Raw genomic sequence first — 21,397 nt, 5'->3', positions numbered from 1 at the left:
CTGCCACCAAGAAGGAACTTGCCGATCCTTCTGTACCTGTCCATCCTCCTAACAAGGACTCTAGGACCATGGATAGGTACGGTAAGCGGATGTTTTCTTCAGCGACCTTTGCTATGCGTTCGCTGAACTATCTCTTTCACTTTACCCGGCTTCAGAGAGACATTCTCAAGGAACTAGGTGAGGTAGTTCAGGATCCATCAGCTGCTGGGGCTCAAGAAAAGATTGCCTCACAGATAGGAATCCTAAATTCTATAACTAACTCCTCCATGTGGCTTATTTCTTATGCAGCCGATGGGGCGAGTAGAGCCGCAGGCACAGGAGTGGCACTTGGGCGTCAGTCCTGGATGCGGCTTTGTAATTTCATGGATCCCTTTAAGGCGTCCTTCACTAATACTCCCTTCGATGGTTCGGCTTTGTTCGGGCCTCAGGTGAAGGACACATTGACCAGGTGTGAGCAAGACGGCAAGACTCTTTCTGCCATAGGAGTGCATTTCTCCACCCCTTCAAGACCCTATCCCAAAGGTCAGAAGGGAGGGAAAATGTGGTTTCATAAATCTCAGGGAGTCACGCCGGAAGCACGTGGTCAGTTTACCCCCAGAGGCAGAGGGGGTAATAACAATAGACGCCGTCCTAGGGGCAGAGGGAGTCCGCAGAATCAGGGTAGCAGGGAGCCCCTCTCTGATAAACCCTTCCAGCATCCCTGAGGTGTTGCCCGTCTGTCCACCCTTGGAGGCAGTCGGGGGAAGATTGTCGCTGTACCCAACAGCCTGGCATTCCCTTTCTCAAGACAAATGGGTACAGTCGATCATATCCGAGGGTTACAATATCCCTTTCCAGAGATATCCCTATGTCCTTCAAGGATGCATCTGCAGTCCTAACATATGGGTTGTCCTGCCTCAGGCAGCCCTTCGGTCGGCCGGATTCCAAAGTCTGGGTCTGGCCTCGGCTGATGTCGCACTTCACCCGACGTCACAGCTGCTGGGGTATAAAGGCATCAGCCGACGCCATTTTCCTCAGTCTTTCTTGCCGCGTGGTGCCCGAAGCAGAAGCTGTTCGCAAGTGCAGGTCGGTCAGATCCAGAGATTTCTACTACCGAAGACTTCTAAAAAGCTAAGTACCCCGTTGGGGACTCTTTCTTGCCTCAGCCGATGTCAGACAAAGTAAATAATTGTTTAACTTGTGGGAAGCAAATACCTCATAAGGATTTCCACTCGTACTGCCTTCCTTGCTTAGGCCCAGACCACGACGTATCAGCTTGTCTAGCCTGTGCTTCCTTCAACCGACGGACACTTAGACGTCGGTCGGAGTTTGCAGAGGAGTTTTTTGGTCCCGCTTTTGCATACAAAATGCCGTCGGAGACTCCGACTACACAATTAGTTAAAAAGCGCAAGGAAAAGGACCGACACTCGCGGCCTGCGGTTTCGGCTGAAACCACGGTTAGGCCAACCGCGAGTGTCTTGGTCCTTCCTTCGGCCGAAAGCATGCCTCCGATAGCCGAGGCCTCACAGGGCATGGCTGAATCTGTTACTGAATTTACTGCTACAGAAACAGGCACCCAGGATTTGTCAGACACTATTCCCTTAGACATATCTACCCCTGCACGTGGGGCTGCTAGACCCCCTGCTTCTATGTCTATCAAGGCCTTTGCCAGGGCTAAAGCAGCTAAATCTTCTAAGGCCTTAACTGCTAAAGCTCCCTCACATAGGCCTACCTCTAGTTCCCAAATACTCAGCCTGGCTGAGGATCTCATTTCTTTGATCAAGGGATCCCAACCTCACCCAGACAGGGCCCCTCAGCCCCCTCCAGATAAGAGGCCTAGGACTGAACCCCCGGAACCTGTCTCTACAGACTATTCCTCGGATGATTCAGACATTTCAGACCCTCAGGAAGGCCCATATTCTCCTTATGAGGATTCTGATGCAGAAGACTCCATTCCTTCTACTTCTCCTCCTGAAGAATTTTCTTTTAGGGAAACCTTACATGCTATGAGGGAACACTTCCAATGGCAGGGCCAGGATTTTTCAGTTTCAATGAAAAGGCTAAGGACCTTTTTACACTTGCCACAGCACAGGCCTTTAGCCATACCTCCAGTACTAACAGTTGTTGATGATGCATGTAATGATGCCTGTACTGCCCCTGATTCTCTTCCTCCGGCCCCTGCCAAGCATGACAGATATTACAGGGTCCCGGACACACACTACCATTTGTATAAGGCTCCTGTTGCAGACCCTGAAACCATTTCACAGGGCCCTAAATGTGTGGCAGCTGCTTCTGCCAAAAACCCTCTTCCCTCTGAAAGGGAATCTAGAGCATTAGAGAGATGGGGTAAAAAGGTTTATACTTCTGCTACTCTTTCGGCCAGGGCCATAAACTGTCAATTTCACATGATTCAGTACCAGGAATTTTTGTTAGACCAGCTAAATAAAAAACTGTCCTCTCCTGAGCCTATAGACCGCAAGTCCCTTCAGGAGTTGGTACATAACTCCCAGCAGGTCAGTAACCATTTCTTAAAATGTGGCTATGATGCACTGGAGGCTTCCTTTAGATCAGCTATGACTGGAACAGTGATTCGAAGGCATGCCTGGTTAAAAGAACAATCCTTACCAGACCATGTCAAGTCAAAACTCCTAGATGCTCCCATGGAGAAACAAAGTTTGTTTGGCTCCCCCGCACAGGAGGTTCTAAAGAAGGTGGAAGAAAAAGCAAAATCTGTCCAAATAGTCAAGGATTTCTTACAGGTCCAACCTCCGAGGTTTAGCAGAAATTGGCCTTCGAAGAATTGGTCCTTTCCAGACAGCTCCAGAGCACAGAGAGGCAGAAATAGACGCCCAAGAGGCAGAGGTCAACCTAGGGGTGCCTACAGGGGACGTCAGTGGCAACCTACCAACCAGAGAAGTACTGCCACAGATTCAACTACAACCACTTCCACAGGGCAGACACAATGACTTGGCTCTGGTTCCGCCTACCAGGGAACAACTGGAAGCACCCTTGGGCGGAAAGCTAGCCTTATTCTCCGACAACTGGCATTACATTACAGGAGACAAATGGACTTTACAAACAATAGACAAGGGCTACAGGTTTCACTTCCACACTCTACCAAAAAAGAGGGGAATGCCAAACCTACCACCAAGCCAAAAAACAGACGCTCTAAGACAAATCAACAACTTACTAAGGATGAGAGCTATAGAAAAGGTGTCACCTATGGAACAAGGCCAAGGATTTTACTCCAGGCTTTTCCTTGTACCAAGAAAAGAAAATCAATGGAGACCTATTCTCGACTTGTCCGCCCTGAACACATACCTCATTGTTCCAAAATTCAAAATGCTGACCCTCCAGCAGCTTCTTCCCATGCTGGGCAAGGAGTCTTGGCTGGTGACTCTAGATCTCAAGGAGGCATACCTGCACGTCCCTATACGACCAGATTGCAGAAGACACCTCAGATTTCTTGCAGGATCAGAGCATTATCAATTCTCAGCATTGCCCTTTGGCTTATCTACTGCCCAGAGTATTCACGAAATGCCTGGCATCAGTAATTGCTCATTGCAGGCTTCAGGAATTCAAATTTACCCATACCTGGACGACTGTCTAATAGAAGCGGACAACAAGGCAAAATTAACGTAAGATTTGGAAAATGTCATACAACTGTTGCAAGCCTTGGGATTCACAGTCAACATGCAAAAGTCAAGACTAGTACCATCCCAAAGGATAACATTCTTGGGTGCAGAACTGGATACATCAACTCAGATGGCTTTTCTCACAGAAGAAAAACAAAAGCAACTACCAGTCTACTTCATGACATTAACAACACAAACTCAGCTTACTGCAAGGAAAGTCCTGCAAGCCTTGGGTTATATGGCATCCTGCATAATATTGATTCCGCATGCCAGGCTGCATATGAGAAAGTTACAATGGTACCTAAGGAATGTATGGTCTCAACACAAGCACAGTCTAGAAGCCCAGATTCAAATAATTCCATGCCTGAAGCAAGAATTCCTGTGGTGGGCTCAGGCCTGTCAGTTGAACAAAGGATTGCCTTTCCACAAACCTCATCCAAGCCAGACCATCACCACGGACGCCTCAGACCTAGGCTGGGGGGCACACATGGTGGACAAGTGTATACAAGGCCTATGGACCCAAGACCAGCTGAATCTACACATAAATCTAAAGGAGATGCTGGCAGTGAAACATGCGATCCAGGCATTCAGACCACTCCTTCAACAGGGTCATCTGCTGATAAGGACGGACAATACCACAGTCATGTGGTACATCAACAAACAGGGAGGTACACACTCATATCCTCTATGCTGGATGGCAATGGCCCTGTGGAATGTGGCCCTGAATCTCAACATTCAACTTCAGGCCAGATTTGTACCAGGAAAAGAAAATTCTCTAGCAGACCCCTTAAGCAGAACTACCACGGATGCTCACGAATGGATGCTGCATCCAGATATCTTCAAAGCCATAACAAAGAAATGGGGACTACCAGAAATAGACCTGTTCGCCTCTCCACACAACCACCAATTGAAGAAATTCTGCACAAGAGCATACCACCCACTTGCTTGGAGGGTGGACTCCCTTTCCTTCAGCTGGAGAAACCTGACAGCATATGCATTCCCACCTCTTGCTTTGATGTACCAAGTACTACTGAAGATCAGAGAGGACCAGCCAAGGGCAATCCTGATAGCTCCAGACTGGCCGAGGCAACATTGGTACCCGCTACTGAGAAGCATGTCTCGGACACACGCATGGCATCTACCTCTATGTCCCTTACTTCTAACACAGAACAACTACAAGATCCTACATCCAAACTTGAAAACACTGCAGCTAGCTGCTTGGAATATTGCATAAAACCAAATAACCCAGATTTATCTCAGAGGGTTAAGGACATTATCCTGGAGGCACGCAGACCCTCCACAAGGAAAACTTATTCAGCCAAGTGGAAAAGATACCTCATTTGGAGTGCAGCAAAGGGAGAAAATGTCTCATTGGCAAACATAGCACACATCCTGGAATACTTAGCAGAACTGTTCTACAATGACCTGTCTTACTCCTCCATTAAGATTCATGCATCAGCAATTTCAGCAGAATACAACATGGATCCTCCTGTCTTCTCTCATCCTCTACTCGGGCAGTTCTTGAGAGGAATCAAAAATGTAAAACCTCCAAGGAAACCACCTTTACCTACATGGGATCTCAACTTTGTGCTGGAAAAGTTAACACTTCCCCCTTTTGAACCAGCAGCAACAGCAGAACTACAGTTCTTATCTTGGAAAACTGCTTTCCTGCTAGCAATCACTTCAGCAAGAAGGGTATCTGAGTTACAGGCATTGATGGCAGTACAACCCTTCCTTATCTTCCATCAGGATAGTCTCTCTGAGAACTAACCCTACCTTTATGCCAAAAGTGGTCTCCAGAGTTTCATTGAACCAAGCGATTCATTTACCTACATTCTTCCCCAACCCACAGAACAGGGGAAAGACTGCTACATACCTTGGATGTGCACAGGCAATTACGCTACTATCTGGACAGAACTAAGACCAGCAGAAAAACTGACCAGCTTCTGGTAGCATATGCAACAGGAATGCAAGGAAAAGCAATTTCAAAACAGACAATCTCAAAATGGATAGGAAATTGTATTCGATTTTGTTACTCTTTTCATGGAAAGACAACTCCTGAAAATATCAGACCTCATTCCACAAGAGCTACAGCCACCACTACAGCTTTCCTACGAGGAGTGGCTACCAAAGACATTTTAGAAGCTGCTATTTGGAGCTCCGTGCATACATTTGCCAAGCATTATAATCTTCCTTTATACTCTAGATCCCGAGCAGGTTTTGCAACTGCTGTTTTGCAAGGGATCTTAACTACACCATCTTTATCTTAGTGCCTCCTCTCCCAGTTTGGCTATGGTATTCTACCCATATGTTAGGACTGCAGATGCATCCTTGAAGGACATAGTACAGTTTTGTACCTACCATAAATGTAGATGTCCGATAGGTATGCATCTGCAGTCAGGATTACCCACCCTCCTTCCCCTCTGTGGTATTCCTAGGGTATTTACCCCTCTTTTAGCTAGCTGGGGGAATCTATTATGGTGTATTTGTTTGTATATATGTATATATATATATATATATTGTTTGCTCTCTACTGTTTGGAGTTATTTGCATTTATCCAAATTTAGCCTTCCTAGAGGGCACCTGGCATCTGGGGCAAGAAACACTGAGGAAAATGGCGTCGGCTGATGCCTTTATACCCCAGCAGCTGTGACGTCGGGTGAAGTGCGACATCAGCCGAGGCCAGACCCAGACTTTGGAATCCAGCCGACCGAAGGGCTGCCTGAGACAGGACAACCCATATGTTAGGACTGCAGATGCATACCTATCGGACATCTACATTTATGGTAGGTACAAAACTGTACTTTCCTCATCAATCCCTTCCAGACGTTTCACCCGGTCTAAGGGAATTGGCAAAGCTGGAGGTATCAAAGCTCCTAGCAAAAAGAGCCATCCAACTAGTGCCAGCAGACAAAGTAGGATCCGGAATCTACTCAAGATTCTTTTTGGTCCCCAAAAAGACGGGAGATTGGAGACCAATTTTAGACCTCCGCAAACTAAACAAGTTTGTCAAGAAGGCAAGGTTTCAGATGGTCACGCTTCAGTCCATTCTACCCTTTTTGGGCAAGGACAACTGGATGTGCTCAATAGGCCTTCAGGATGCGTACTATCACATAAAAATTCACAGGCGCTCCAGAAGGTTTCTCCGCTTTCGGCTGGGGACCAGTCATTTTCAATTCAGAGCCCTGCCCTTTGGCCTCACTACAGCCCCCAGAGTGTTCACCAAATGCATGGCAGTGGTCACGGCTCACCTGAGACGTCAAGGATTCCAGGTGTTTCCGTATCTAGACGACTGGCTCCTCTCTGCCACCACCAGGCATCAACTTCTCAAGGCCAGGGACTACACTCTTCACATCTGCAACCAGTTAGGCATCTCTATAAACTTTGAAAAATCTTCATTGTCTCCTTGCCAATCTATTACCTTTATAGGCGCAGAATTAGACACTGTCGGGATGTCAGCAAGACTCACAAACCAAAGAATTCTGGACATCCAAAAGTATGTTCGGATCGTACTACTCAGCAAAAAGATCAAGGCCAGATTTGTCCTGAAGGTGCTAGGTCTTATGGCTGCGGCCATCGTACTGCTTCCTTTAGCTCGCTTCCACATGCGTCTTTTGCAGTGGATGTTGTTCACCCAGTGGTCATTCCAGCAGCTTCCCATGCGCCACGAGATCTTCGTGACGCAATCCTGCAAGAGTCACCTAACCTGGTGGATGTCTTCTCCACAACTCCATCAGGGCCGACTGTTTGTTCCCCCAGTTCCGGTTGCCACAGTCACTTCGGATGCCTCTCTGATCGGGTGGGGGGGGCATTATCAGGGCAGGATGGTCCATGGGACTTGGCAACCCATAGAATAGCATCTGCACATAAATGTCCTAGAGATGAGAGCAGTGCTTTTAACGTTGCAAGCCCTCAGCGACTTTCTTCCCTTAGGGACTATTGCAGTTCAGTCGGACAACATGTCCGTAGTCTGGTATATCAACAAACAGGGCGGGACCAAGTCCTATCCACTGTGTCGAGAAGCTCTCAGACTTTGGCAATGGGCAATCTCCTCTCATCGGTTTCTGATAGCAACGCATATCCCCGGGAAATCCAACCTCTTAGCGGACAGACTGAGCAGAGCTATTCTCATGCCACAGTGGTCTCGAACAATCAGTAGTGGACGAGATTTTTCAGAAGTGGGGCGTCCCTTGCTGCGACCTTTTTGCTACACCCCAAAACAGCAAATGCCCAGACTTCTCCCTTTTTCCACTACCAGGCCATCCCCCCAGAGACGCTCTAACCCAGGATTGGCCCCGGGGACATCTTTATGCCTTTCCTCCAATCCCGCTGATACCTCAAGTGATTCAGAAAGCTACCGTCTTGTGAGCCAAATTGATTCTCATTGCCCCTTACTGGCCTCGACAAATTTGGTTTCTGTCCCTATATCGTCATCTCCTGGTTCAACCTTGGCATCTGGATCCAATTCCAGATCTTCTGACCCACCATTCGGGTCATCTGCACCAGGCCATTCATTCTCTCAACCTCACTGCTTGGTTGCTCCACTTCCTTCCTTAGCCAGGCTTCCTATGATTTCTAATCCCGTGCGAGATATCATAGTAGCTTCTCTAAAGTCCTCTACCAGAAGGATTTATGCTAGTAAATGCCAGCGTTTTTCCTTCTGGGCAAAGTCCAGAGACATAGATCCCTTTACTGCTCCAGTGCAGTCAGTCTTGGACTTCCTAGCTGAGATTTTTCAATCGGGCTCTTCTTCCTCGACAGTTAAGGTTCAGCTGGCAGCGATCTCAAATTTTCATGTTGGCTTAGCGGATCAAAACATAATGTCTCACAAGCTTTGCAAAGCCTTTCTTAGAGGGATCTTTCTGCTGAAACCCCCAGTCAAAGATCCCCCTCCGGAATGGGACCTAAATTTAATGCTGGCATCCTTGATTCTGCCCCCCTTTGAACCGGCTGCTACATGCTCATTGAAATTTCTTTCCTGGAAGACAATTTTTCTGGTTGCTGTTACTTCAGCCAGGTGGGTGTCTGAACTTCACGCTCTCTGTGTCCGTCCCCCATACTTGGTTTTCCACAAAGATAGAGTGTCTTTAAGAACTAATCCATCTTTTTTGCCTAAGGTTGCTTCCCAGACGAATATTAACCAATCTATTGAATTGCCAGTTTTTTTCCCTAATTATTCTGACAGAGCGGAACAGAAACTTCATTGTTTGGATGTCCATCGCCAACTCAGATATTATTTGGACAGAACTAAACAATTCAGAAAATCTGATCAACTGTTACTTTCTTATGCAGAAAACAGGAAGGGACTTCCGGTCTCCAAGGTGACCTTATCCAGATGGCTGTCTTCTATCATTTCTCATGTTTCTCTCCTTAGGGGCAAGTAACTGCCCTCGAAACCAAACGCACATTCTACCAGGCGCCTAGCCACTTCCACAGCATTTCAGGATAGGCTCCCTATTGACACCATTTGTGTGGCAGCCACTTGGGCCACTCCTCACACATTTGTCTCTCATTATAAATTGGACTTGGCCTCCAGGGACAGGGCTAAGTTTGGTTCCACAGTTCTCAAGAGTCTGTTCCATTGAGCCACCCAGGATAGAGGTGCTAGGGACGCGGTCCCATCCAGCAAGAATGAAGGCGAGTTTGACAACTTAACATTAAGAAGTATTGTACCTACCATAACGTTCCATGTTAGTTGTCTTCTCTCGCCTTCTTTCTTGCGTCCCTCCCTCCTTCCCCCTAGCCTGGACAGACCTTGAAGTTGTACTCTTCGCTGGGTACAGTTCATTATCTCTATGGACCCCCAGTAGGAAGTGTCACTAGTCTTTAGTGGTTATTTGCTTTGTTTCTTTCCACATTTAGTTCCTCTTCTTCCTTTCTGGGAAGAAGGTTTATGGCAGGGGTTTTTTCATAGCTACCAAACGAGATCTGGGGTAGTCGCACCTTGCATCATGGGATATAGGGTTGCCTCGAGCTGGTAAAATTAGCTCTCGAGCTTAGCAAGTGCCGAGTCAGAGCCAAGGATCGGCTCCGAACCCATCCAGCAAGAAAGAAGGCAAGAGAAGACAACTAACATGGAACGTTATGGTAGGTACATAACTTCTTATTTACTAATGTTGCCTTCATTGCACATTTTTGAATACCTTCCACCTTGATTTGGACCACATCTAGAATTCTGACCTTTCTGGTACAATCCCTGTCCAGTTAGCTAACCTTTCATGGTCCAAGAATTCAGTTCATTTCTGCTCACTCTGTACTCTAGAGTTCAGAATCTCCCACTCTCCTCCAGGAAGGTTCAGGTCTTCCATGACTGTAACCCTTTTTCTATTACCAATCCTGTGTTCTCTTCTCTGGTTTCTTGTTCATATTCTATAATTTTGTCTGTGGACTGATACAACTAGGGCACTTACCATAAGGTCTCACCCTACTTTTCCCTTTGCTCCTTTCCTGGAGGTGGTAGCTTCTGTCCCCTTTACTGATCTTAATATTTGATGCCCTCCTTTTTATAGATTGCTGCTTCAGCGTGCTCTCTCTCTCTCTCCATTCCTTTTGTTCAAACAACCTTTACCCAGACACATCAGTGTTCAATAGCCCTGCTCACCATCTTACATTTCTGTGATATCAGTAATGTCCACCTTCCTGTCCTACATTCCTTCCTGCAGTTGCCCTTTTTCCTACCTAGACTCCATGTATTCTGTACTAATACTGTCCAGTCATACTCAGACTCCTAATTCCTTTTTCATCTTCTGATTTTGTCCTTTTTTTTACTGCCTCATTGCCCCTATACTCTGCTGAATCAGCAGTGCACCTTCTTCCTTTCAGTCCTAAAAGTACATTGATTAAGCTGCACCTTTCCAGTGAGCTCTGAACAGTGTTGTTGTAAAGCCTTCCTGTCTTTGGTGTAGAGCTGTTGTCTTTGCATCTTTCTGCCTGCCCCAGGCCCTTCTCCCTTGTCTGGTTCGCAGCCAGTCATTCCACATAATCCTTTCTTTCCTCAGTTTGGTGGCTACTAGCAGAAGTAACTCTTGCAGAAATGTAGAATTGTAATTAATAAATGAGTAGTGGAGAAAGTAGTTAATCGCAGCTGTAGTCTTGGTTATAATTAATGTTAACTATTTGTTCACTCTACACAAATTTATTGCTTTAGGTTATAATTAATGTTAACTATTTGTTCACTCTACACAAATTTACTGCTTTAATTGTTCACTCTACACAAATTTACTGCTTTAATAGTTTTTGTTTAATCTTTCTAGGATGCAAGAAATGATGCAGAATGTTGTTCGGATCTTGGAGGCAGTTCAGTTAAAATGGGAACAATTCCAAAGTTGGACAGACTTTTCAAGACTGCATCTTTCTAATAAACTGGCCATTTTTGGTGTAGGCTACAATACACGGTGGAAAGATGATGTGCGATATTATTATGCAGAAATAAGCTCTCAGGTTCCCCTTGGAAAACGTCTCCGAGAATATTTCAATCCAGAGAAACCAGAGGGCCGTTTAGTCATGACCAAAGTACAGAAAATGAACTGGAAGAATGTTTACTATAAGTACTTGGAGATCACGATAAGTGAAGCCCGTTGTTTGGAATTGCACATGGTAGTGGACTGGATTCCCATTGCACATTCCAGAGCAGCTGGTGGAAACGTTGTTCATTATCTTCTACCAGGTGGCATTCCTAAATCCCCTGGTTTGTACGCTGTTGGTTATGAAGAACCTGAAGTAGAACCACGCTCACCACGCATGGAATGTGGAGGTCGGATTCTTTCAAGGTCCTCCTTGCGTTCAGACTCCAGCAGCCCTTCTGGGAACTCCACTGTAAAAGTAGAGTCTGAGAATCTTGTTGACCATCTACCAAAAATCCATTACTGCTACCTAGGAATTGCAGAGGACAGGACACTTCAGCAGTGCTTGTTTCAACATTTTCAGTCTAGCTCCAAGTCACAGGGGGGTATCAATGGCTTTTTAGCTGAGAACTGTAACGTGCAGCAGGGAACAAGCCCCAAATCAATTTATATAAAATTTGTTGAAGTTGAAAGGGACTTCCTCTCTGCTGGGTCATTAGTAGAGTGCCTCGAAAAAGCTGTTGGTTATCCTTTGAAGTTCAACCTCTGACATAAGTACCTTGAAGCCTGTCCTTTTGAAAATAAGGATTAAAACTAAAGACCCTGCCTTGTTCAGCTTAATGTGGTGCTTCGAATGGAGAGAGAGTCTGGGTTGCTGTATGGGAGGCAGAAAACAGTTGAGTTGGAATAGACTTCCCAGACAACTTGATGAAAATTTGTCTCTCTCAAAGTAAAACAAAAACTTGCCCAGAGCAAATAAAAGTTGTCCACTGAAATGCATAGCAAATCAGTTGGGCTTTGATAAGAAACTGTTTACAGAGCTCTAATTTCAGTAACTGTGAATACATTCCATATTGGTCACAGAGGATTATTTTAATTTCACATGATGACAAATGTTTTGCTTTTTATTCTGTTTTTTTATCACAGTAAATTCTTGTTTTACATACCCCTGTATGCTGATATAATAATACACAACACAATAAATAAGCAATAGTTAATGGCAAGCATAGTGCCTTGTGACAGAATGAGTGGTCCATATCTTTCATACTGAAAAAGATAGACTGCTGAGTCACCATCACAGTTGTCTTTGATCTGCACAAGGCAAGAATCCAGTTTGTTTGCAGGAATAGATGTTTGTTTGAGATAGAGTTGCACACATGTTAATGGATTACCACATTTGTTTGCCTTGTCTTTATTTTTCTGTGATTACATACAGCCCTCCACCATCTTCAGTGTTGTGCTTTAGGAAGTTATATTCATTGCCTTGTATTGATCTAGTAGCTGTTAAGACTTTATGCTGGGAGGATGAGGGCTTTGGACAAGAAAATCCAGAAACCTTGGGATTATTGGTTTTAGGAGGCTTTCTGGCTTCTTAACACAGATGATGGGTAATTAACATAGACGAGACTTTGCCTTTTTGTTTGGGGAATGCTAATTTCTTAAGGATCTTGCATAGGATTTTAGTGTGTACACACAACTCCATTTTCCCCAGTTCTTTTCTATACCTTTTGCAGTCGAGACTTCAGTCCTACTGTTAGACATAAGAACGTTTTCACATTTATTGCCAGAAAACCTAAACCTAACTGTTGATGTTAAGTTGCCAATCTCGCCTTCATTCTTGCTGGATGGGTTCGGTGCCGATCCTCGGCTCCGACTCAGCACTTGCTAAGCTCGAGAGTCACTTTTACCAGCTCGAGGCAGCCCCATATCCCATGATGCAAGGCGGTGATTACCCAGATCTCGTTTGCCACTTCGCTCATGAGGTCACCTTTTTTGCCAGCTCCTGGTAAGTGAATTTAATTACTCTTTTCTGAGAAATTTAGCTATCCCAGTACCTTAAATTTTTCATATTCATAGTTTGTTAGTTCCCTGATTCACTTAGCCCTATTCCCGTTAGCTTCCCGTCCCCTTATCCACTGTTTTTCAGGCCTTAGGCCTTACCCTCCCAAACAGTTTCCTGTCAGGATTTGTTTAGGTGTGTTTGTGTTTTTATTCACTGTACTTAGTTTTTTTTGTATAGTCAGTGTGATTTTTGGACTGAGTGGTGTGTGTGTTTGTGTTCAGGACTCAGTCATGTCTAAAGACACTAGGGTCTCAGGTTTCAAGAAGTGTGACTCGTGCTGTCAGAAGATGTCTCTGACAGACGGTCACACTTCTTGTATTTATTGCCTGGGACCCCTACACCTGCAGGACTCCTGTGCTATTTGCCACTCATTCAGCCAGAGAGTCCTGCAGGAACGTAGAAATAAACTTATCTTAAGAGGTCTTCTCAAGCCTGAGAGCTCCCCGGCTAGGTCCGGCTCGGGGAAGCCCTCAAAGCCATCCAAGGCCCAGCCTTCAGTGTCCAAGTCTGTGGCCTTGGTTCCGACTCCACCAGAGTCGAGATCGGCTCCGATCTGCACCGATACTCTGGCTTCGGTACCTTTATCGGCTCCGGCTGGAGCCGATACCCTTGCTTCGAAGCCTGCGTCGGCTCCGGCTGGAGCCGACACATCTCTAACCCAGCTCGGAGCTGACAAGCTGTCGGCTCCAACTGGAACCGAAGGTTCTTCGGCTCCGATGGCTCCGTCGAGAAAGAGATCTAGATCTCCTTTGCTGGAGTCTATCCACTCGGCTCCGGCCTCTCCCTTACTTTCGGAGCGGAGCCATCGGAGCAGATTGTCAAGGTCTTCCAGACTCTCAGACCATGACTTGGAGAGAGTGGTGAGTAGACTGCTGAAATCACAGACACTGGCCCAGATGCTCCATAGCCCGTCTCAGCAGACGACCGCTATTCCACACCCTCCAGAAATTCCTCCTTCGACTCTCCTTCAGAGCTCGGAGCCGGAGATTATTGGTACCGTGACTGTTGGTGCTTCGGAGCCGATACCACCCTTTTCGGCTCTGTCGTTTTCGACTCCTATCTCCTCCTTGAGACCATCCTTGGAGGGATCCGGTCGTCGGGCTTCCCTGGTCGGTTCCGAGGGGGCGAGTGGCATTGGACCCTTGTCCGACCCCGTTTTCCCTCTCGGAGCTTCGGCCTTGGTGAGCTCGGCACCGACATCTGCTTCGGAGCCTTCCCTTTCGGTGGGGCCGGGGATTCCTGTTTCTTCGGAGCGGGAGCTCTCGGTCCTCCCCGGGAGGGGAGCCTTCGAGGTGATGAGGAGTGTGCTAGCCCCCGAGCTCAGTCAGCAGTTGGTTCCTTTAGCTCCTTCCTCTACGGTGCCTGTAGATATCTCTTCCCACTCTCTTGCTCCCGGACCCAGAGATCCATTGCCCCAGGTTTCCCCATTGGGAAGAACTTCCTCTTCCGAGGTTTCTCCTGATCCTTCAGGGGAACCCCCGCGTAAGACGACCTGCAAGAGGAAGCACTTAGACTCCCCTGAGTCTACGACTTCAGATACCGACTTAGATGAGTCGGAGGGGTCTCAAGATCCCCGTCTGAGGATGTCTCCTTTTCAGACATCCTTGAACACCTGAAACAGAGGGGGAACTGTCCCTCCGTTAATCCCTCCGAGGATGAATCGGTATACCTGGAGGCTTTTGGATCTCGACCCTCCACCTCCTGGGTGTCTCCGCCTTCCGACCCCCTCATGGACATGATAGCTCGAAAGGCGTGGGCATCTCCTGATTCTGTGGAACCAGTCCCCAGGAGGCCTTCTAAATTTATCACGGCCCCCACTGAAAAACAGTTTCTCACTAAAGGTGTCCCGGTTGATGCCATGATGGTGGCGGCCGCCACCAAGAAGGAACTTGCAGATCCTTCTGTACCAGTCCATCCTCCTAACAAGGAGTCTAGGACCATGGACAGGTATGGTAAGCGGATGTTTTCCTCAGCGACCTTTGCTATGCGTTTGCTGAATTATTTATGTCACTTCACCCGACTTCAAAGAGATATCCTCAAAGTATTTGTTGAAGTAGTACAGGATCCGTCAGCTGCAGGGGCTCAAAAGAAGATTGCCTCTCAGCTGGGAATCCTAAATTCCATAACTAACTCTTCCATGCGGCTCATTTCTTATGCAGCCGATGGGGCGAGTAGAGCCGCAGGCACAGGAGTGGCTCTGAGACGTCAGTCCTGGATGCGGCTTTGCAATTTTGCAGACCCTTTTAAGGCGTCCTTCACAAACTCTCCCTTTGATGGGACAACTTTGTTTGGCCCTCAGGTGAAGGACACTTTGACCAGGTGCAAGCAAGATGGCAAGACTCTTTCTGCCGTAGGAGTCCGTTTCTCCACCCTTTCTAGACCTTACCCCAAAGGTCAGAAGGGAGGGAAAATGTGGTTCCGAAAATCACAGGGAGTCACGCCTGACTCACGTGGTCAGTTTACCCCCAGAGGCAGAGGGGGTAATAACAGACGCCACCCTAGGGGCAGAGGGGGTCCACAGAACCAGGGCAACAGAGAGCCTCTCTCTGACAAGCCCTTCCAGCATCCCAGAGGTGTTGCCCGACTGCCCACCCTTGGAGGCAGTCGGGGGAAGATTGTCGCTGTACCCAGAAGCCTGGCTTTCCCTCTCTCAAGACAAATGGGTACAGTCGATCATATCCGAGGGTTACAAAATACCTTTCGAGAAAAGCCCCTTCCCTCAAAAAGGATCCCTTCCAGACGTTCCACCCGGTCTAAGGGAAATTGCAAAGCTAGAGGTTTCAAAGCTTCTAGAGAAAAGGGCCATCCAGCCAGTTCCAACAGATCATTTAGAATCCGGAATCTACTCAAGGTTCTTTTTGGTCCCCAAAAAGATGGGGGACTGGAGACCAATATTAGACCTCAGCAGGCTAAACAAGTCTGTCAAAAAGGCAAGATTTCGGATGGTCACACTTCAGTCGATTTTGCCCTTTCTGGGCAAAAACAACTGGATGTGCTCCATAGACCTTCAAGATGCGTACTATCACATAAAAATCCACAGACGCTCCAGAAGGTTTCTCCGCTTTCGGCTGGGGACCAGTCATTTTCAGTTCAGAGCCCCCTGCCCTTTGGTCTCACTACAGCCCCCAGAGTGTTCACCAAATGCATGGCAGCAGTCACGGCTCACCTGAGACGTCAGGGATTCCAGGTGTTTCCGTACCTAGACGACTGGCTCCTCTCAGCCACCACCAGGCATCAACTTCTCCAGGCCAGGGATTACACTCTACATCTCTGCGGCCAGTTAGGGATTTCAGTCAACTTCGAAAAGTCTTCCTTATCGCCTTGCCAATCTATTACCTTTATAGGCGCACATCTAGACACTACTCGGATGTCAGCAAACCTAACAAACCAAAGAATCCTGGATATCCAAAACCATGTTCGGATCATCCTATTCAGCAAAAAGGTACAAGCCAGGTTGGTCCTGAAAGTGTTAGGTCTTATGGCAGCTGCCATCACACTTCTTCCTCTGGCCCGTTTTTACATGCGTCTCCTGCAGTGGATGTTGTTTACCCAATGGTCCTTCCAGCAGTTACCCATGCGTCACAAGATTCTTGTGACACAGACCTGCAAGAGCCATCTATGCTGGTGGACTTCTTCCCCCCTAGTCCATCAGGGCAGACCATTTGTCCCCTCGGCCCCAGTAGCCACGGTCACTTCGGATGCCTCCCTGATCGGGTGGGGGGGCATCATCAGGGCAGGATGGTCCATGGCACGTGGCAACCGTTCGAATACCACCTGCACATAAATGTCCTAGAGATGAGAGCAGTGCTTTTAACGTTGCAAGCCCTCAACGACTTTTTTCCATTGGGGACAATTGCAGTTCACACGGACAACATGTCCGTGGTATGGTACATCAACAAACAGGGCGGGACCAAGTCCTATCCTTTGTGTCGAGAAGCTCTCAGACTTTGGCAATGGGCGATCTCCTGTCATCGGTTTCTGATAGCAACACATATCCCCGGGAAAACCAACATCATAGCGGACAGATTGAGCAGAGCTATACTCATGCCTCACGAGTGGTCTCTCAAACAATCTATAGTGGAAGAGATTTTTCAGAAGTGGGGCCGCCCATGCTGCGACCTTTTTGCTACACCCCAAAACAGCAAATGCCCAGACTTCTTCTTCTCTCTTTCCACTTCCGGGCCATCCCCCCAGAGACGGTCTAACCCAGGTTTGGCCCCGGGGACTTCTTTATGCCTTTCCCCCCTTTCCGTTAATACCTCAAGTACTCCAGAAAGCTTCCGTCTTGAGAGCCAAGCTGATTCTCATTGCCCCTTACTGGCCTCGACAAATTTGGTTCCTGTTCCTTCATCGCCATCTCTTGGTGCAGCCTTGGCATCTGGACCCAGTTCCAGATCTTCTGACCCACCAGTCGGGTCAACTGCACCGGTCCATTCGTTCCCTCAACCTCACCGCTTGGTTGCTCCACTTCCTTCCTTAGCCAGGCTTCCTATGATCTCTAACCCCGTTAGAGGTATCATAGTAGCTTCTTTAAAGTCCTCTACCAGAAGGATTTACTCTAGCAAATGGCAACGTTTCTCCTTTTGGGCAAAGTCTAAGAACATAGACCCTTTTACTGCCCCTATTCAGTCAGTCTTGGACTTTCTAGCTGAAATTTTTCACTCCGGTTCTTCGTCTTCCACAGTTAAAGTCCAGTTGGCAGCAATCTCGAATTTCCATGTCGGATTTGCAGACCAGAACGTTATGTCTCACAAACTGTGTAAAGCCTTTCTCAGAGGGGTATTCCTACTTAAACCCCCTGTTAAGGATCCTCCACCGCAGTGGGACCTAAATTTAGTGCTGGCATCCTTGATACTCCCCCCTTTCGAACCGGCTGCTACATGCTCATTAAAATTTCTTTCTTGCAAGACACTCTTTCTAGTTGCTATTACCTTGGCTAGGAGAGTGTCTGAACTTCATGCTCTCTGTGTTCGTCCCCCTTACTTGGTCTTCCACAAGGATAGAGTATCCTTGAGAACCAATCCATCCTTTTTGCCCAAGGTTGCTTCTAAAACAAATTTAAACCAATCTATTGATCTTCCAGTATTTTTCCCCAATCATTCTGACAGGGCGGAACAAAGATTGCATTGCCTAGATGTTCATCGCCAACTCAGATATTACTTGGACAGAACAAAGCAATTTAGGAAGTCTGATCAACTTTTTCTTTCTTATGTTGAAAATAAGAAAGGTCTCCCTGTTTCTAAAGTGACCTTATCCAGATGGCTGTCTTCCACTATTTCGGACATTTATCAGCTTAGGGGCAAACAACTGATCTCAAAACCTAAAGCACATTCTACCAGAGGTCTAGCCACATCTACAGCTTTTCAGGCTAGGCTACCCTTAGACACTGTTTGTGCAGCAGCAACTTGGGCCACTCCTCATACCTTCTTTTCTCATTACAAATTGGATTTGGCCTCCAGGGACAGGGCAAGTTTTGGTTCCACAGTTCTCAAGAGTCTGTTCCATTGAGCCACCCAGGATAGCGGTGCTAGGGACGCGGTCCCATCCAGCAAGAATGAAGGCGAGATTGACAACTTAACATTTGGAAGTTATGTACCTACCATAACGTTCCATGTTAGTTGTCTTCTCTCGCCTTCTTTCTTGCGTCCCTCCCTCCTGTCTCCCTATCCTGGACAGACCTTGAACTTCCTTCTTCTCTGGGAGATTGTTCTTCCTTGGACACCAGTTATCTCTGGACCTTAATTACCTGGGTTCCCCTTACAGCCTTCTCAGGTTAGTTGTTCTTCTTTCCTTTGTGAGAAGATTATGGGCAGTTTTTCCTCTAGATACCAAACGAGATCTGGGTAATCACCGCCTTGCATCATGGGATATGGGGCTGCCTCGAGCTGGTAAAAGTGACTCTCGAGCTTAGCAAGTGCCGAGTCGGAGCCGAGGATCGGCTCCGAACCCATCCAGCAAGAAAGAAGGTGAGAGAAGACAACTAACATGGAACGTTATGGTAGGTACATAACTTGTAATTGTCAGATCTCAAGCTGGTACCCCACTTCATTGGTTGTACTGCCCTGGAAGGAGCACAATATGAACATGGCGGAAGTGCCAGCAGTTTAATCTTGCTACCATGAGGAAACCTTGAAAGCCTTCTGAGGCCACTGTTGCTGCTCATCAAATGTCAGTTTTGGATTGCTGGATTCTCGCTATCTTCCTGGCTTATTAGTGCCAAGGGAATAAGCTAAGGAAGGGAGCACGAGATCAGTAATCAACTGAAACATCCCCTGAACAAACCTGTTGCACAAATGACTGCTCTGTCTGCAGCATTTGAGCTATTAATGAGGTAGGAAGGGATTGATCTCATGAAAATCATCTTTTGATAGTAATGGCAGGAGAAAAATTCCATTGATTACTACCTTTGAATTAAGTACTGACATATGAACAGCCCTTGCTGGAGTGTCTTATCAGCTTGTCAGTGTTGATTGCAAGTCCCCAAGTAGAACCTCTCCCCATGTAGCCTCACCACCAAGAATTGGTGGGGCCATCTCCTAGCTGTTTTACTGCTAATGGGCCCTGGTCATCTCTAGGACATTGAATGGTCACATGTACTTTAATGTCTGGTGGGATTTGTCTAGTGGTGTAGAAAGCACCCTTGGGGAATTCATTCTATTGCCAGTTTAGGATCCTGCATTGCTGTAACCTTGGATGAGCATTTTCCCTTGCTTTTGGAGGTTGGTTGTATCCCCTCCCACACATTCCTCCTGTCTCTTGTTACACTTGAACAAATGTTTAAGTGAAAGTTGCACTTAATCTGAATCTAACACAGTAGGCCTTCAGAATCCACCTGGGAAGGGGGATTCAGATGAAACAGAGGCCTTTGTTTCTGTGGCAGAAGAGAATACATCCCCTCTGTGTAACGCTCCCAAGCATTTTGTGTCTTTTTGGCAAAAGAAGTGAGCTCTTGGAAGTTCTTGAACTGATTTTCAGCTCCTCATCCTTCAAAGATGCTTAGCCAACATTTCATAGAGACTTCTTGAAAACCTGAGTGATTTCTTCCATGATGAGTTTTTCTTAAGGAAGCTGTTGGAGCACCCTGGCTGGAAAGACACTTTTTTTTTTGTTTTATATAGAAGGATGATGTTTTCAAACCTGTTGGGGGGGGGGATGAAAAACATCCTGATAATGCAAGCAAACCATCCATGAGTAGACCTGAGATATCTTGAATCTGTTATATGTCCCAGAGACAACAGTACCTTGCTGCCAGCTAAGGATGCCAAGGCTTATGGGCTTTAGGGCTGTTGAGGATCTTTCACCTGTCTGAGGTCATCATTAGTAATAGATCAGACCCGGGGAAGTGTAATGAACTCCCAATTTCTACAGTGGTCATCTAGCAAAGGATTGGTATGACTGCTTCACATTGCATATTTGAACTTCAGCTGCTCAGGTGATGAGTGCAAGAAGCAGCATCCAGAATGTGCTTATTCTGTAAGGCATTGTTCAGACTCTTAACCTTTTAGTAAAAAGCTGAAGTTGTCTGTTCACAGTGCCATTTACCTGGAGTTAGTCCTCTTTGGCTAGTGTCCTAATGACAGTAGAAGAACTGCGAAAGGGAAACAGACTTGACCACTGTAGTTTGCACCCCCCCCTCCATTTCTTTCTGCTATTTTTGACCATTTGGATGCCCACATAAGCAGCAATCAGCTGCTGACAGACAAGGGCAGTAAAGCACCTGATAGTCTTGCAGCATTTACATCCCTCCACCACACATTTTCACCCTTTTTTTTGTTGGATTTGCTAGAACGTTTGGCATAGTTGTTCAGTCATCCTTTGTTATACGTGCCCCACTCTATTTTGAGGGGTCAGTACTGGAGATTTTGGGGTTTTTTTTTTTTTTTACACCTTCCTAGGTACATCAGATGGCAACACAACATATGGGGACAGGAGACAGATATGCAGCCAAGCACAGGACCCAGAGAAGGCAAGAATCGTTCCTGAAATAAGTTTTACAGAAGAGGAAATCCCTTTACTTGACCATTCTAGAGTGATGTAGTAAATTGCAGCATGACCACATAGATTTTTTCAAATTCCAGTCTAATTGAAGTGCACTGGAAATTGTTGATATGAACTACTGTTACACTTCAGTGCTTTGTTTGTGAAAGCATGTTTTCCGAGGCTTTAATTATTTGTTCCAACTGCCAGGGGGGGTCTTCATTGAAGTAAAACCTTCGTATTAACCATTAGCAAGGAGGACAGCTTGTGCCGCTATTTCCTGATTCGTACTGACATGAGCTATCATACCATTTCACTCACTGTTACTTTCTCTGATGTCACTTACTTTGCTTATGGGCTTGTGTTTTACTTTGCACAGATGCAATAACTGCTGCTTTTTC

General features: G+C 46.7%; 1 protein-coding gene across 4 annotated transcripts in view; it reads left to right on the top strand.

Moving 5' to 3' along the window:
- Positions 1–12,201, top strand: part of MSANTD2 (Myb/SANT DNA binding domain containing 2) — a 954,611-nt gene extending 942,410 nt beyond the window's left edge. For 2 of the 4 annotated variants that reach the window (XM_044081184.1, XM_044081185.1), the window contains exon 5: positions 10,868–12,201. In XM_044081184.1, coding sequence (XP_043937119.1) covers positions 10,868–11,726 — 859 coding nt within the window. In that variant the 3' untranslated portion in view covers positions 11,727–12,201. The remainder of the gene's footprint in view (positions 1–10,867) is intronic. The other 2 variants (XM_044081186.1, XM_044081187.1) reach the window with 1 other exon arrangement.
- The last annotated feature ends 9,196 nt before the right edge of the window (positions 12,202–21,397 follow it).

This window comes from Protopterus annectens, chromosome 8.part0, assembly GCF_019279795.1.
Source record: "Protopterus annectens isolate FY-2018-M chromosome 8.part0, PAN1.0, whole genome shotgun sequence".
Taxonomy (NCBI): Eukaryota; Metazoa; Chordata; order Ceratodontiformes; family Protopteridae; genus Protopterus; species Protopterus annectens.
This window is presented reverse-complemented; position numbering and strand designations above follow the sequence as displayed.